The 13,737-nt window shown below is 60.1% G+C and overlaps 3 protein-coding genes across 3 annotated transcripts; 2 read left to right on the top strand and 1 right to left on the bottom strand.

Moving 5' to 3' along the window:
• Positions 1-1,729: 1,729 nt before the first annotated feature.
• Positions 1,730-3,159, bottom strand: CcaverHIS019_0407430 (uncharacterized protein; the record flags this gene model as incomplete). The annotated part of the gene is made up of 2 exons (XM_060600612.1): positions 1,730-2,407; positions 2,443-3,159. 2 exons carry the CDS (start codon positions 3,157-3,159, stop codon positions 1,730-1,732), a joined length of 1,395 nt encoding a protein of 464 aa, XP_060457188.1.
• Positions 3,160-3,496: 337 nt separating this feature from the next.
• CcaverHIS019_0407420 (uncharacterized protein) lies at positions 3,497-8,269 on the top strand (the record flags this gene model as incomplete). Its single annotated transcript, XM_060600610.1, has 8 exons — positions 3,497-3,830; positions 3,863-6,598; positions 6,842-6,934; positions 6,969-7,150; positions 7,223-7,250; positions 7,301-7,388; positions 7,490-7,672; positions 7,954-8,269. The coding sequence occupies 8 exons, from the start codon at positions 3,497-3,499 to the stop codon at positions 8,267-8,269; spliced, it is 3,960 nt and encodes a 1,319-aa protein (XP_060457187.1).
• Positions 8,270-9,184: 915 nt separating this feature from the next.
• On the top strand, positions 9,185-12,475 carry NEW1 (uncharacterized protein; the record flags this gene model as incomplete). Its single annotated transcript, XM_060600609.1, has 1 exon — positions 9,185-12,475. The coding sequence occupies one exon, from the start codon at positions 9,185-9,187 to the stop codon at positions 12,473-12,475; it is 3,291 nt and encodes a 1,096-aa protein (XP_060457186.1).
• Positions 12,476-13,737: the final 1,262 nt, after the last annotated feature.

Genomic DNA, 13,737 nt, shown 5'->3' with positions numbered 1-13,737 from the left:
GTGGCGGGTAGGTTAGGACATGGAGCGTGTGAGTGGAGGCTGAGAGGTGCTGGAGGTGAGGGAGAGAGGGCGGAGAGGGGGCGGCCGAGGGCGCCCATGTCATGCCCATGGCCATGTCGACATGTCGACCATGCGATTTCCGCTTGTAAGTGACAACGATCCCGCATATCCACCGCGGGACCTGGGATCCTGAGACAGACACCCAAGTCAGTGACATTCCTCGACGTCTTCCTCGCTTTGAAAACTTTGGCAACTTGACAGTGGTCTGTGCGTCCGTGCAAAGTCGTCGACTCACACCCCGCCTCATTTTAGCTCCTGAGGATGCGGAGAATGGCGGAGAACGCGAAGTCTCAGTGGAATACCCGTTTGTTTACTTGCAGCAAGTAATAGTTAGGGTAAAGGATCAAGGATTCTTCATGGGTGGTGGCGGGGACCCAAGAGGCCCAATGCCAACGGGGCGAGGCAAAACAAAACCCGGAATGCCAATCATTCGCCGATCTTGAGTTCTGTTTGTGCCATTGGTTATTCGATCTGATCGATCAGTCGGTGAAGATCAGGAGCTACAGATTGCACCTTTATCCGACCTGATGATCTGTGACGTGGGATTGCTGTTGACGGCCAGCGAGCACTCGTGCCATTCCTTATCCTTATACCTTACAATGCCATCATACGACATGTCATCTCGATCCCGCAATCCCGCGATCCAGAGAACCGAGATCCCCAGATCCTGGGAAGCGTTCAGCAGACCGGCCTGGATCCCCGGCCCGTGCCTGCCCTTTGGCTACGGGTCTGCTGCCATTCACAAACCTAAATGTAACAACTGCTTCTCCCGGCCTTGGCACTAATTCGCCAACACACTTTGCCGCTTGCTCACTTCCGCACCGTTTACTAGCAATGCCGCATACCGCAACTTGGTCAGGTCAATTGGTCGCTTCCGTCTTCCGCCGCCCGTTTCAGCCTGCCAACGCACACGGTTTCACACAAGACGGAAAAAACATGCCCCCGTACGTGTCAGATTGTGTTCTGGCGTGTGCGCCTGTCGGAGGTTTAGATGTTTGTGGTTTGGGCGTCGCCGGTGAAGCGTCCCTCTCGTTCCGCCCTCGCGTCCCGCGTCAGAAGTGCGTCAAAACGAAAAACGATGGGAAATGGGCGCAGCGCCGTACGTGCACTCCCACGCCCTCACAGTTGAAACATTGTCGTTGGAGTCGAAAATGGTCGGGTTAGGGGACGCTCGATGGACATCAGTCGTGGGGTCCCAGATCCCTCGATACTGTGTCAGCTGACGGCGTTTGTAGATTTTGGTCTTGGCATGGCTTCGAGATGACACGAGGACACGAAGCTTCTCGACCGTCCAACCCACTCGTCAGAGCCGTGTTGATTCTTCTTCTGTTGTAACAAAGTCCCAATATTCGGGGACGCTCTACGTCAGCCGATGTTTCGAGCTGCTTCCGATCGCCAGAGCGTGCCTCGGTCACTTCCAGAACGCATGGAGCATTTGTCAGTTGGTCAGCCGCCACTTGTCGACACGCTCCGAACCTCTTGTCGCTGTGTAACGCTCGCGGCATTTAGCAGATTAGCGGCTAAATGGAAGGCTCCAGCATATTATGCGGTATGTCCCACTATGGCGTGATGTCACCACCTGTATCTGTGAGACAGTCATCCGCCAGTTACTGCCTGCTCCACAAGTCTGCACAAGCCCAGCACAAGCTCACCTTCAGACTGCATTACCCTACATGTACGTGATGGTGGTGCCGAGGTTCAACACCCCCTTGAGCTTCTCCACCCACCAGCGGAGCCAGTACGTGAGCCACGGCCGCAAGCCGTGCATGCGTACCTGGCGCAGTCGCTCGCGGACGCTCATAACATCCTGGCCGGCGGCGCGGCGGCGCCGGCGCTGGATGGTAAACAGCACAATGGCAATGAATGCGGGAATGGGGAGAAGGGCGGGGACAAGCCAGCCGGATGCAGCGAGCGCCTCCAGGCGAGCAGTGAGCGAGGACGGGAGGATACGCATCGTTGCACGCAACCACGCACTGCGCTCGTCGACCGGTGTCGGGGCGCGCGGTGCAGGAGGTGGGTGGTGCACGTAAACCTTGGTCGGGACGGCGGTTGCCTCAGACTTTGGTGGGAGGATGGTCGAGTCGTCGCCGCCCTCGCTTTCCTGAGGTTCCGCGCGCCCCTTGCCCTTGACTTGTCGCTTTGATGGACCACCAACACCGCCGACGGGACGAGCCGTCGCCTCGCTCGAGCTGCTCGTGCTCGCCACGCTGTGGGCGCGACCACGCCGCTTCCCGTCCGGCCCTGTAGGCGTGTCACTGGTCGCTGGCGAGGGGAGGAAACCCGAGCTGCTCGGCGACGGCGGCACTGAACGCTGCTGCTCCAGCTGCCGGAGATGGCGATACAATGCCTGGGGTGAGTCTCGAGATTTGTGATGAAACCCACCTCCTTCTTCTTGGACCCCATGACCATCTCGCCCTCGAGAAGACCACGCGCCATCTCCCACTCGCCCTCGCGGCCGAGAACCTCGCCAACAAACAGCTCGACAACCTTCAGGTATCCCTCACGCGCGGCGTCTGTCCGCTTACGCGCGGCGCTCGCGGCGGCGCTGTTCGAGCCCGCGTGTGGCTGAGCGATGGCGAGCACAAACTTGTCCGGAATGGCAGTCAGCCAGTCCTCGGCGAGCTGGTGGGCGAACGCAAGCGCCTGCTCGGCAGGCCGCAGCTTGAGCGCCGCCAGGAGGAAGGTGGACACGAGCTGCGGTGGCAGAAGCGCCTGGCCGTACGTCTTGGTACAGAGGTCGCGGATGTACTCGAGCATCATGGTGGGCGGAGCAGGCGGCAGTAAGTGGGGCATGGCCTGGAACGCCTTGGGTGGATCAGAGTACAGCGACGCGTTGGCCGAGATGGCGAGCTTGAGCGTCTTGGTGACCCACTCCTCCGCTGCCGCCGTGTCCGCATCTGGGTTTGGGTTCAGGTCGTACCAGTGCGCTGGGTCGCGGGGGAGCTTGCGGGTGAGCGCGAGGAGCTTTTCGAGGCTGGCCTGCGTTTTGGCATGGTCGCGGCGCACAAAGGCCTGCACGGCCGTGTTGTACAGCACCTCATAAGGGTCAGGCTTGGCGGTCTCACCGCCGAGAGAGCGGCGCGTGGTCGTTGGCGTCATGTGGCTTAATAGGCGTCCCCAGGATGGCAGGCCGTCGTTGTCGATGCGGCACGCAATGGTGAGGGCAAAGGTTGTGATGTGGAGAGCAGTTATAAAGTGCCAGGTTGCCTGGATGACTCCTCACCGCCATGGCCCACTTCGGGTCAACCGTTAGCCGGGGGCCACGGCCACGGGCGGAAAGTGCAACGGCTTCATCGCCGAGGGTTAGTGGCAACAAGTTTTGATTCCGCTAATCTTGCCCATCTAGCGGCCCTATTAGATCACGTGGGAGGCCATGACGTCGCGAATATGTTTGTGCAACGTTCCTCAGCCTTCTGGAGCAAACTGATTACTCAGTATGGGCGAGCCAACACTCAAGACGCTCCTCACGGCTGGTAATGCGCTCCTGGAGCCACCAAACCCGCTCCCATCGGCCCCACCAGCGCTCCTCCAGCGCCTAAAGGCCTCTGGCGAGCTACTCCCATGGCGTGAACGCCCAGGATGGACTGAGGACCTCGAACTAGAGGAGATCGGTGATGACGACACAGACCCGGCGAAGCGCAAGAAGCGCCGTGACGCACTAGTGATGCTCGTTGGCCAGCGCTCACTCGATCTCCTCGTCGCTATGCAGGGCGTGCTGGTCAAAGAGTTCTGGCCGGCCGAGCACAAGGACGGCCTGGTCGAGAAGGACTGTGAGCTGATGACGCTCCTGGAGCTGACGCAGTTCTCCTTGGAACCGCGGACTTACGCCTCGTTCGCCTTCTACTGCAGCATGCGCTCGTCTCATACCTCCTCCCCCTCACGCTAGCCTATGTTGCGGGCCTGCGTTCCCGTGCGGCTGTCGACGCCCGCCTCCCTGCGGCAGTGAGCACCTTCCTCTCACTTACCGATACGCCTTCCCCGCCGAGCGGTGGGAGTACGCGTATCCCACTCACGAACATCACACAGTCCATTCTCTCCTCAAACTTGCCACCGCTTATGCTCGCGGCCATCGCCGTGGGCTGGACACCGTCCGCCCCGCCCGCCACCTACTCCGGCCTGCGGGCACAGCTCCTCCACGCCCTCTCAGCGCTGTCGCCGACGCAGGCGATGGGTGCGCTCAGCACTGCTCTCAAGATCGTCGGCGCGGGCAAGTCTCGCCCTCCGAAGGGGTGGACACGCACGTGGCCGGCATATGTCGAGGGCACGCTTGGCACGCTGCTCAGCAATCAGGTGTTGAGGGTGGGCGGGGTCAAGGCCGTGATGGAGAATGTGTTCGGCGAGGTTGGGAATATGTCGGGGGAGGGTGTCGACGGGCCCAAACTCGACCGCATTGCCGGCCTTCTCTCCCGAATCCCGCGTAACAGCTCGGCAGAGACGTACATCGCCTACGTCCTCGAGACGCTGTTTGGGCTCATGGGCGAGGCGGCCGCACCCCTGGTGTACAGTCATACCGCGGCGTACGTGGTGCACCACCTCTGGGCGACGTCCCCAGTCGCCGTGGAATGGCTCGAGCAGCACCTCCACAGCCCCTGGAACCCGAAGCCGGTGGAGGGCGTGGTCCTCCCAGCGGATAGCGTGAGGTCCGCCGTGGCTGCTGCGGCTCGGCTCGTACTCCACGCTCCACCATCGCCCGAGTTCACGAACTTTGTCATTGGCCCGATCCTACCTCAGACATTTGCGTTGTACGTTCTCCTCAAGCCGGCTCAGCCAACGATGCTCTCCAAAGCAAAGGAGAAGGATAAGGAGAGTGGCCTTGCCGCCGACGTCCAGCTTCTTCTAACATCGTGGGGCAAGCTCGTAGGCAAGGATGACGCCGTCAAAGGTATCTGGTCTATCATTATGGGTGGCCACGGATGGCCCACCTCAGAAACGGGGGAGGTCATGCATTGGCAGAAGGCCGACGACGGCGCCGAGTTAGTCTACGGCTACCCGCACTCTGATGTCCCCTTGCAGACGGATGCAATGGACGTCGACGACCTCCAGCTCGGCGACCTCGACCTTGCACCTGACCCCGTGGTACTGGCGGGCGCCTTAAAGGATTTCGGACGCGCTGACGTGTCGTCCGAGGTCTTCCTGCGCGTATTGGACGAATGGCGCGTGCGCGCGTCGACTGACAGCGATCCGCTAAAGTCACTCCTCTTCCTCCGCCTCACCCTGTCTATGATGGAAACACTTGGAGACAAGGTACTCGCGGATCCGCAGCACGTGCTGGCGTTCGTCGAGGGCGTGCTTAACGACGAGGCGACGTCACTGCCCGAGACAAAGCCGCTTATCCAGGAGGTCGGCGATGAGGATGTGGAAATCCCGGATCTTACAGAGGAGGGTGTCGAACAGCTTGGCCTTCTGGAGACGGCCATCAGCCTACTCCTCGCGACACTCGAGAACGAAAACATCACCTTTGCCACTAGTCCGATTCTGCACCCCATCTCTGCTCACCTTTCTGCGCTCGAATCCGCATCATCAGCACATGTACGGCAACTTGCACGTGAAGCGACACTCGTCCTCCTCGTCCGGCGCTCCGCTTCTCTCTCAGCCGGTGGACAGGTATCTGAGTCGGTCGCGACATACCGCCGCGCCCTCACGCTCATTGCCGACCCCATTCTACCAGTGCGCGCACACGGCCTCGTCCTTCTTCGCGAGCTCGTCTTCCGGCCTGACTACGATACCGCACTTACTCCTGCAATCTTGGACGTGTACATGCAAGCGCTCCAGGACGCGGACAGCTACATCTACCTCAATGCGGCGAAGGGGCTGGCAGCTATGGCCGACGCGCTAGGGAAGGAGATCCTTCGAGCCCTTATCCGTGTTTACGGTGGCGGGATGGAAGGGATGGACAAGCGCCTCCGCATCGGCGAAGCACTTGAGATGGTGATCAAGCGCGCGGGCAAGGCATTCGCGGCAAACGTCGGCATCGTCGTGCCCCCGCTCATGGGCGTGTTCCGCGACGCTGGGGCACCGACTGTACTGCGCACCTCAGCTCTATCGCTGCTCTCGACAGCCGCAGAGGAGGACCATCTCGCCCTCCTTCCTTGGGCAGCTGAACTCGCATCCGCAGCGGTGGACCTGGTTCAGATCGAGAGCGTGACTGCTTCGCCGTTTAAGCCTTCCAAGGCGGAGCCGGAACCGAAACCCAAGCCAAAAGTCATGCTCGTCGAGGACGATGAGCCCGAGCCTGAGTCTGAGCCACAAGAGCAGGGACCTCGTACTATTGATGCGGACCCTACTGCTGCAGACGCGAAGCATCCTGCCCTCCGGCGTGCCGCGCTCGTGTTCCTCGGCCTGCTGGCCGCGTCCCTCATCGAGGCCACCCAGGCGACTCAGCAAGAGAGCGGAGAATTTAAGCTCCGTCTGCCGGGCCAAGTACATCCCGAGAAGAAGCGTAACGTGACCCTGGACAAGAGGGTGCTCGACCGAGCGGTTACGGTGTTGAGATATGTGGCCGGGACCGATGTGGACGAGGTCACGCGCGGACAGGCTGGTGAGGTTGTGGCGCTTGTTGAGAGGCTGCGGACATTGGAGGGGATCCGGGAGGTAGAACGGGCAAGCAGTGGACGGGAGTTCTTAGCATAGCCCAACAACTCCAACAGTATCTCTGGCAACAACCATGAGGATGAATCACTCGTAACCCATGCCACGTGGAAGCATGCATCCGCATTCTTTGCTTTCCCAGGGAAACCAGGATGACGCCGGATTTGCTCCCGCCGAAGGCTCGAGACGTCAGCGTCTCGCCGAATTCGCATGCTTCTCTCGGCGTTCCCGTTCGCCGTTACCCACACATCATCGACTACCATGCAGAACCTCGGGCGATACATTGGTGAGTCCCTCTTTTCTGCACCGCTAACGTACAGTTCCCCTCGCGCTTGGCGCAGCAGTCATCGACAGCTCGCTGTACGATGTGCCGGGAGGCTATCGGGCTGTCATGTTCGACCGCTTTACCGGTGTCAAGCCGACGTCGACCGGCGAGGGTACACACCTCCTCATCCCCGGGCTGCAGCGCGCGATCCTGTTCGACTGCCGTATCAAGCCGAGGGTAAGTCGAGTCGAGACAGGGCGCTCGCCTTGATGCCGTCCAGCTATTTGGGACTAACGTAGCTGACCGCAGAACATCTCGACCACGACCGGCTCGAAGGGCAAGTCTCCTTCTCTCCTAGTCTTCTATCTTAATGCCCACTAACCCCAGACATGCAGATGGTGTCTCTCACCCTCCGTGTTATGAGCCGCCCGGACCTCAACGCGCTCCCGCTCATCTACCAGAACCTCGGTCTCGAGTGAGTATCCAAGTCTCCTTCCTCCACCTCTCCTCTTTCCCTTCGAACCCCAACCCCTTCCTTCGCTTCTTTCCCCCCACGCCCAACCCCACTGACACCAGCTACGACGAGCGTGTGCTCCCGTCCATCGGTAACGAGGTGCTCAAGGCGACTGTTGCACAGTTTGACGCCTCGGAGCTCATCACGAACCGTGAGATTGTGTCGGCGCGTATCCGTGACGACCTCCTCAACCGTGCCAAGGAATTCCACATCCAGCTCGAGGATGTGTCGATCACGCACATGACGTGAGTATCAGGTCTCTGCGAGCTCTGCGAACTCTGCGAACTTCGCCTCCGTGTCCTGTTTAACCCTCACTCTATCCCATCATCCTCCGTCCCTCCTCGGTCTGTCCTCGGTTTCTCCTCTGTCCCTCGTGCCGCTGCGTTTTCTGCGGTTCTCGTACCGCTGTGTCTTCTGGACGTCCTCTCCATTGCCAACTGCCACACTCGTCGCATGTGCCTAGTTGGCGGTGTGCGGTGTTCCGGTGCTCGTTCCTATCGCACACTCGCACCCTCGCTGACCTCAGCTTCGGCAAGGAGTTCACCACCGCCGTCGAGCAGAAGCAGATCGCACAGCAGGACGCTGAGCGTGCCAAGTTCGTCGTCGAGAAGGCCGAGCAGGAGCGCCAGGCCTCCGTCATCCGCGCTGAGGGTGAGGCCGAGGCTGCCTCCACCATCAGTGCGGCCCTTAGCAAGGCTGGTGACGCCTTCGTTCAGTTCAAGAAGATTGAGACGGCGCGCGACATTGCCCAGTCCCTCTCGCAGAACCGGAACGTGGCGTACGTGCCTGCGCAGAACGGCAACCTGCTGCTCCAGGTGCCTCCGCAGCCGCCCGTCGTGTAGAGTCAGCAGCATGTATAAGCATCCCCCGTCGCTGGGCTAGTGGTGAGGCGAAAGCGAAGTGAGTAGTGGCGAGTGAGCGTATGTGTGAAGGAAATAGCAGGCTTGGATACAGCACCTGCCCGCCAAGCAGGGCGGACAGGCGGACAACTGTCGGCCTGTTATTGTCTTTCAGATGAGGCGGGTCCAGCAGCCAGATTCTGTCGGAGACGGCCTCTGCTGGCTCGCGTAACTCTCCTACTGAATGCCCTTCTGCTTGGCTTTCGGGTGAGATTGAGGGAAAGAATGGTTGTCACCTTTTCCTTGCGTGAATTCCTTTACACATTGATCTGCTTGCGCAAAATCAGCCACAATGCTTCTAATACCGTACAACCAATACACTATACTATGAGGCATGGACCTCTGAGCCAACTGACAGCACCAGTTGGCACCAAGCTATCGTCAGTGGAGCCTTTGGGCCCTGCATTCGGCCATTTGGTTAGACCACCGAGCCTCCACCAAGCAAAGGTTGGGGCCATGGGCGTATTGGACGGAAGTGTCCGGAGCTTGGACTGTCAGGCACAGCGCCCAATCTCCGTCTGGCCACGTGTTTTTTTCACACCACAGTGCGGAATTTGTAGACGAGGCTGTGGGGTGAGAATGGGGTGACTGCTGTTGGTTCAAATCTTTCCGCCACCAAGAATTATCTTCATCACCCCATCTCCATCTCATCTCTCACTCTCTCTCCTATCCTCCTCACCTCTTCTCCGACTCCATCTTATTCTCGAGGGCATCCTCTCCATCCCTCTACACACCACTCACTGTAAAATACTAGTCACGACTTTAATTCAACCAAAAGAACAACACCAAAACAGTTGCCAAGCCCTAGACAGCCTCAACTCCCTCATCTCAACCCCGAACCCCAAACCCTCATCCACAATGCCTGCCGCTACTCCCTCCGCCCTTCCCTTCACGCCGCTTGTGGACGACTTCCAGAAGATCGCCATGGCTGACTCGAACGTTGCGGCCAAGGCGGCCGCCGACACCCTTGCTCTCCAGCTCAAGAAGGCACCCCGCTCCCTCGACATGCTGGAGGCATCCAAGCTGCCGGAGGTCGTCAAGATCTGGGCCGAGTCCAAGTCGGGCTACGAGCGCGAGAGCGCTGGTGTCCTTGTCGAGCGCGTCATTAAGGCGCTCGGGTCGGGCTCCGAGGGCGCGTTCCTCCCCCTCATCCCGACCTTGCTCAACCTCGCGATGGACAAGGGCGCCCCCGTGCGCTCTGGCGTCAACTCGGCCATCAAGGCCATGGTCAAGGCTGCGCCCGCTGAGGCGACGCGGCCGGTCATGCAGGCTCTCGCCCGTGGCCTCGAGGAGACCAAGGGTTGGCGCTCCAAGGTTGCGGCGTGCAAGGCCATCGAGGAGATGGTCAAGCCTGGCGCCGAGGAGCACGTGGGCGAGATGCTCGGCGAGGTGATTCCCGTCATCGAGAAGTCGATGCACGACACCAAGGCTGAGGTGTCTGCTGCCGCGACCAAGGCCGCGACCACCCTCTGCAGTACCCTCCCCAACGCCGACGTCCTCAAGCACGTCAACGCTCTTGTCGCCGCCATGGCGTCGCCCTCGAACGTCCCCAAGACGATCAAGGCCATGTCGTCAACCACCTTCGTCGCCGAGGTCACCGGCCCCACCCTCGCGGTCATGGTTCCCCTCCTCACCCGTGCTCTCAAGGAGCGCTCGACCGACACGCAGCGCATGACCTGCATCGTCATTGGCAACCTTGTCAAGCTCGTCCGTGACCCGAAGATCGCCGCCATCTACCTCGGCTCGCTCGTCACTGGTGTCGAGCTGATCGCCAAGGGTGCGGCGTTCCCCGAGATCCGCGCCTTCGCGCAGACCGCACTCGACATTCTCCACGACGCAGGCGCCAGCGCAACCGCCACCCCGCTTCCCCCGCGCGACGTTATCCAGAGCGTCAACGAGGTGCTCGCCGTCATGGTGCCCCACCTCGACCTCGGCGTTGAGGGTGCCAAGGTCCCCCTCTCGGTTGCGATGCCGGGGCGGCCCGTCATCGCGTCTGCGCTCGAGTACACTGCCAACGTCGTTGCCGACATGGTCGACGAGCGCAACTTTGACGACGATGTGTGGGACGGCAAGGCGCTCGGCGGCTTCTGCAAGCTGCTCCTTGGCGCCGAGGCCGGTGTGGCGGCTGCCACGGCCATCCGTGAGGCATTTGTTGCTGCCGACAAGGCCAAGTTCGGCGGCGAGGAGGAGATCGACGACGGTGCCGAGATCCTCTGTGACATCAAGTTCTCGCTCGCCTACGGTGGTCTTCTTCTGCTCAACCACACCAACCTCAAGCTCCGCCGTGGCCGCCGCTACGGTATCTGCGCCGCAAACGGCGCGGGCAAGTCGACTCTCATGAAGGCCATCCGCGACGGCAAGGTCGAGGGTTTCCCGACCCAGGAGGAACTCCGCTGCATCATGGTCGAGCACGCTCTCCAGGGTGAGGACACTGCGGTCTCGATCATCGACTTTATTGCGTCCGACCCCCAGCTCGCTGCCCGCAAGCGCAAGGAGATTGCCGACATGCTCCTCACCGTCGGCTTTACGGACGAGAAGCAGAACGACCCCGTTGCGTCGCTCTCTGGTGGCTGGAAGATGAAGCTCGAGCTTGCCAGAGCCATGCTCATCGGCGCGGACATCCTCCTGCTCGATGAGCCGACTAACCACCTCGACGTCCAGACCGTAGCGTGGCTCGAGGAGTACCTTACAAGCCTCAAGGACGTCACCTGTATGATCGTCTCGCACGACTCTGGCTTCCTCGACAACGTGTGCACGGACATTATGCACTACGAGAAGAAGAAGATTGTCTACTACCCCGGCAACCTGTCCAAGTTTGTCGAGAAGGTCCCTGCCGCCAAATCGTACTACACTCTCGACTCGTCGTCTATCAAGTTCTCGTTCCCTCCTCCCGGCTCGCTCATGGGTGTCCGCTCGAACACGCGTACGATCCTCAAGCTCGCAAATGGCACCTTCACCTACCCTGGTGCGGCCAGGCCGTCGCTCACCAACGCGTCGTGCGCGCTCTCGCTCTCGTCGCGTGTCGGTGTCATCGGCCCCAACGGTGCGGGCAAGTCGACGCTCATCAAGCTCCTCACCGGCGAGACTGTTCCCAACGAGGGCAGCGTACACAAGCACCCGGCCCTGCGTGTCGGCTACGTCGCGCAGCACGCATTCCACCACATCAACGAGCATCTCGAGAAGACTGCCGTGCAGTACATCCAGTGGCGTTACCAGGATGGCTTTGACCGTGAGATCCTCGAGAAGTCGACCCGCGTCGTTACCAAGGAGGAGCAGGAGATGATGGAGAAGCCGATCGCTGGCCGCAACGGCGAGATGCGCAAGATCGAGTCCATCCTTGGTCGCCAGAAGCTCAAGAAGGGCTTCCAGTACGAGATCAAGTTCAAGGGCTTTGCCCACAAGTTCAACGTCTGGATGCCCCGCGACAAGCTCATTGAGCTCGGCTTCGGGAAGCTCGTCAACCAGTTTGACGACATTGATAGCGCCCGTGAGGGTGCTGGTATGCGCGACACCTCGGCGGCTGCCGTTCGCGAGATCCTCGAGGCCGTCGGTCTCGACGGCGATATTGCGCAGTACAACGAGATGTCGGGTCTGTCAGGTGGTCAGAAGGTCAAGGTCGTCATCGCGGCGTCGATGATCAACCGTCCCCAGATCCTCTTCCTCGACGAGCCCACCAACTTCTTGGACCGCGAGGCGCTCGGCGGCCTGGCCGGTGCGATTAAGGAGTGGGCCGGTGCCGTGGTCATCATCTCGCACTCGCGCGAGTTTGTCCACGCCCTCTGCCCCGAGCTCTGGCACGTCGACAAGGGCATTCTCACCATCGAGGGCAAGGCCCCTCCCCCCATGCTCGACGACGACCACCCGTCCAGAGTCCCGTCGCAGGCGGGCACACCGCGTGGTGCGGCCACCCCTGCGGGAGTCAGCACGCCTGGCTCTGCCACGCCCGTGACCTCGGCCGCGCCGTCTGCCTACAACTCGGCTGACGAGGCTGCCGACATTGAGAAGCTCAAGAAGCTCGCGCTCAAGCCCAAGAAGAAGAAGAAGCCCACTCGTAACGAGCTCAAGGCGCAGGAGGAGCGCAGGCGACTCCGCAAGGTCAACTGGCTGGCGTATGGTGGCGAGCGTGAGCCGGACACGGAAGACGAGTAATGTACTCCTTAGTATAGATTATAGACTAGACATGCGACTGCCCATCTTCGAACTACTCAGCGGCGTTTACTGGTACTACTGATGGTGGCGCGTCGAAGTTCGCGCTTTGAACGCCAGCCACTAAGTTAAGGTGGGAATTGCTGAGAAGCTGATTGTTATGTGTCTGCTCACGTGAGTCGACATGTCATCTCCCCATGTCTTTCAGCCCTCTCCGCTATCTCGAGTTAGGCATTTCACTTCCTTCCACCTAAGGGAGAACCATTCAGCAATCGTCGTCGTTGTCCACAGTCTCCACACTCCCTCTACACAGCGTCAGAAGCTCTTGGACAACGACACTACACTGCCTCTAAGTCCTTTAGAATATGGAATTACCATAGCTCAATGGTACCAGCCTTTGTAGCTCAGTGGCAGAGCGCGCCTTTCGTAAGGGTGAGGTCGGCTGTTCGATCCAGTCCTGAGGCATACATTTTTTGTTTTGCTCTGTGCCTGTGTCCTCGCCGTGGGAAACGCATAGCAGAGATTCTCTCGTGCCTTTTGGCTGCTAGTAGAAGATGCAAGGGGAGCGTATGTGTCCACGTGCAACGGTCCTGTGTAGAGGAAGCAGAGCATTAGTGCGTGAAATTGCACAGACTGCTCGTCAGCAGAGTTGATTGCGACCTGGCGGCATCATACTGGTCGACCAGCCACCGCTCGTAGATCCACGTAACAAGCTCACGACAACCGTCGGCATAGAGCGTCATCGGGTCGCGGTCGTTGAACTTGACGTTGTACCTGATCTTGAGCGTCCTCGATAAGCTGCGGTTATCTCAGGAACACAATGGTAGACAGGTGGAAGGAAGCCAGACGGAACGTAAAACCCAGACAAGGTTCCAGATCACAGGCAACATTGTCCGTGCTCCCCACAGCATTCGCAGAGACGATACCTTGAGCCTTCCCTCTCTACCAGTCTCAGCAGAGCGGTGAGGAACCAGAGGCCTCGTGTGCAACGATCGTAAGGCCCACACCACATTACCAAGCAACAAAACCGTCTATTCTCAGCGCAGAGACGATACCTTGAGCCTTTCCTCTCTACCAGTCTCAGCAGAGATGTGAGGGACCATAGGCCTCGTGCGCAGCGATCGTAAGGCCCGCACTGCATTGCCAAGCAACAAAACCGTTCATTCTCAGCTCATCGGGTCCCAGAATCCCGAGGTGTTACTCCCCGGTTGGCCGTCTTTCCCATCGGCAACGTGGCGGAGTGGTTAACGCGATTGACTAGAACT

The sequence above is a fragment of the Cutaneotrichosporon cavernicola genome (genome assembly GCF_030864355.1).
Source record: "Cutaneotrichosporon cavernicola HIS019 DNA, chromosome: 4".
NCBI lineage: Eukaryota > Fungi > Basidiomycota > Tremellomycetes > Trichosporonales > Trichosporonaceae > Cutaneotrichosporon > Cutaneotrichosporon cavernicola.
The sequence above is the reverse complement of the archived record's forward strand: the minus strand, read 5'-3'. Positions and strand labels throughout refer to the sequence as shown.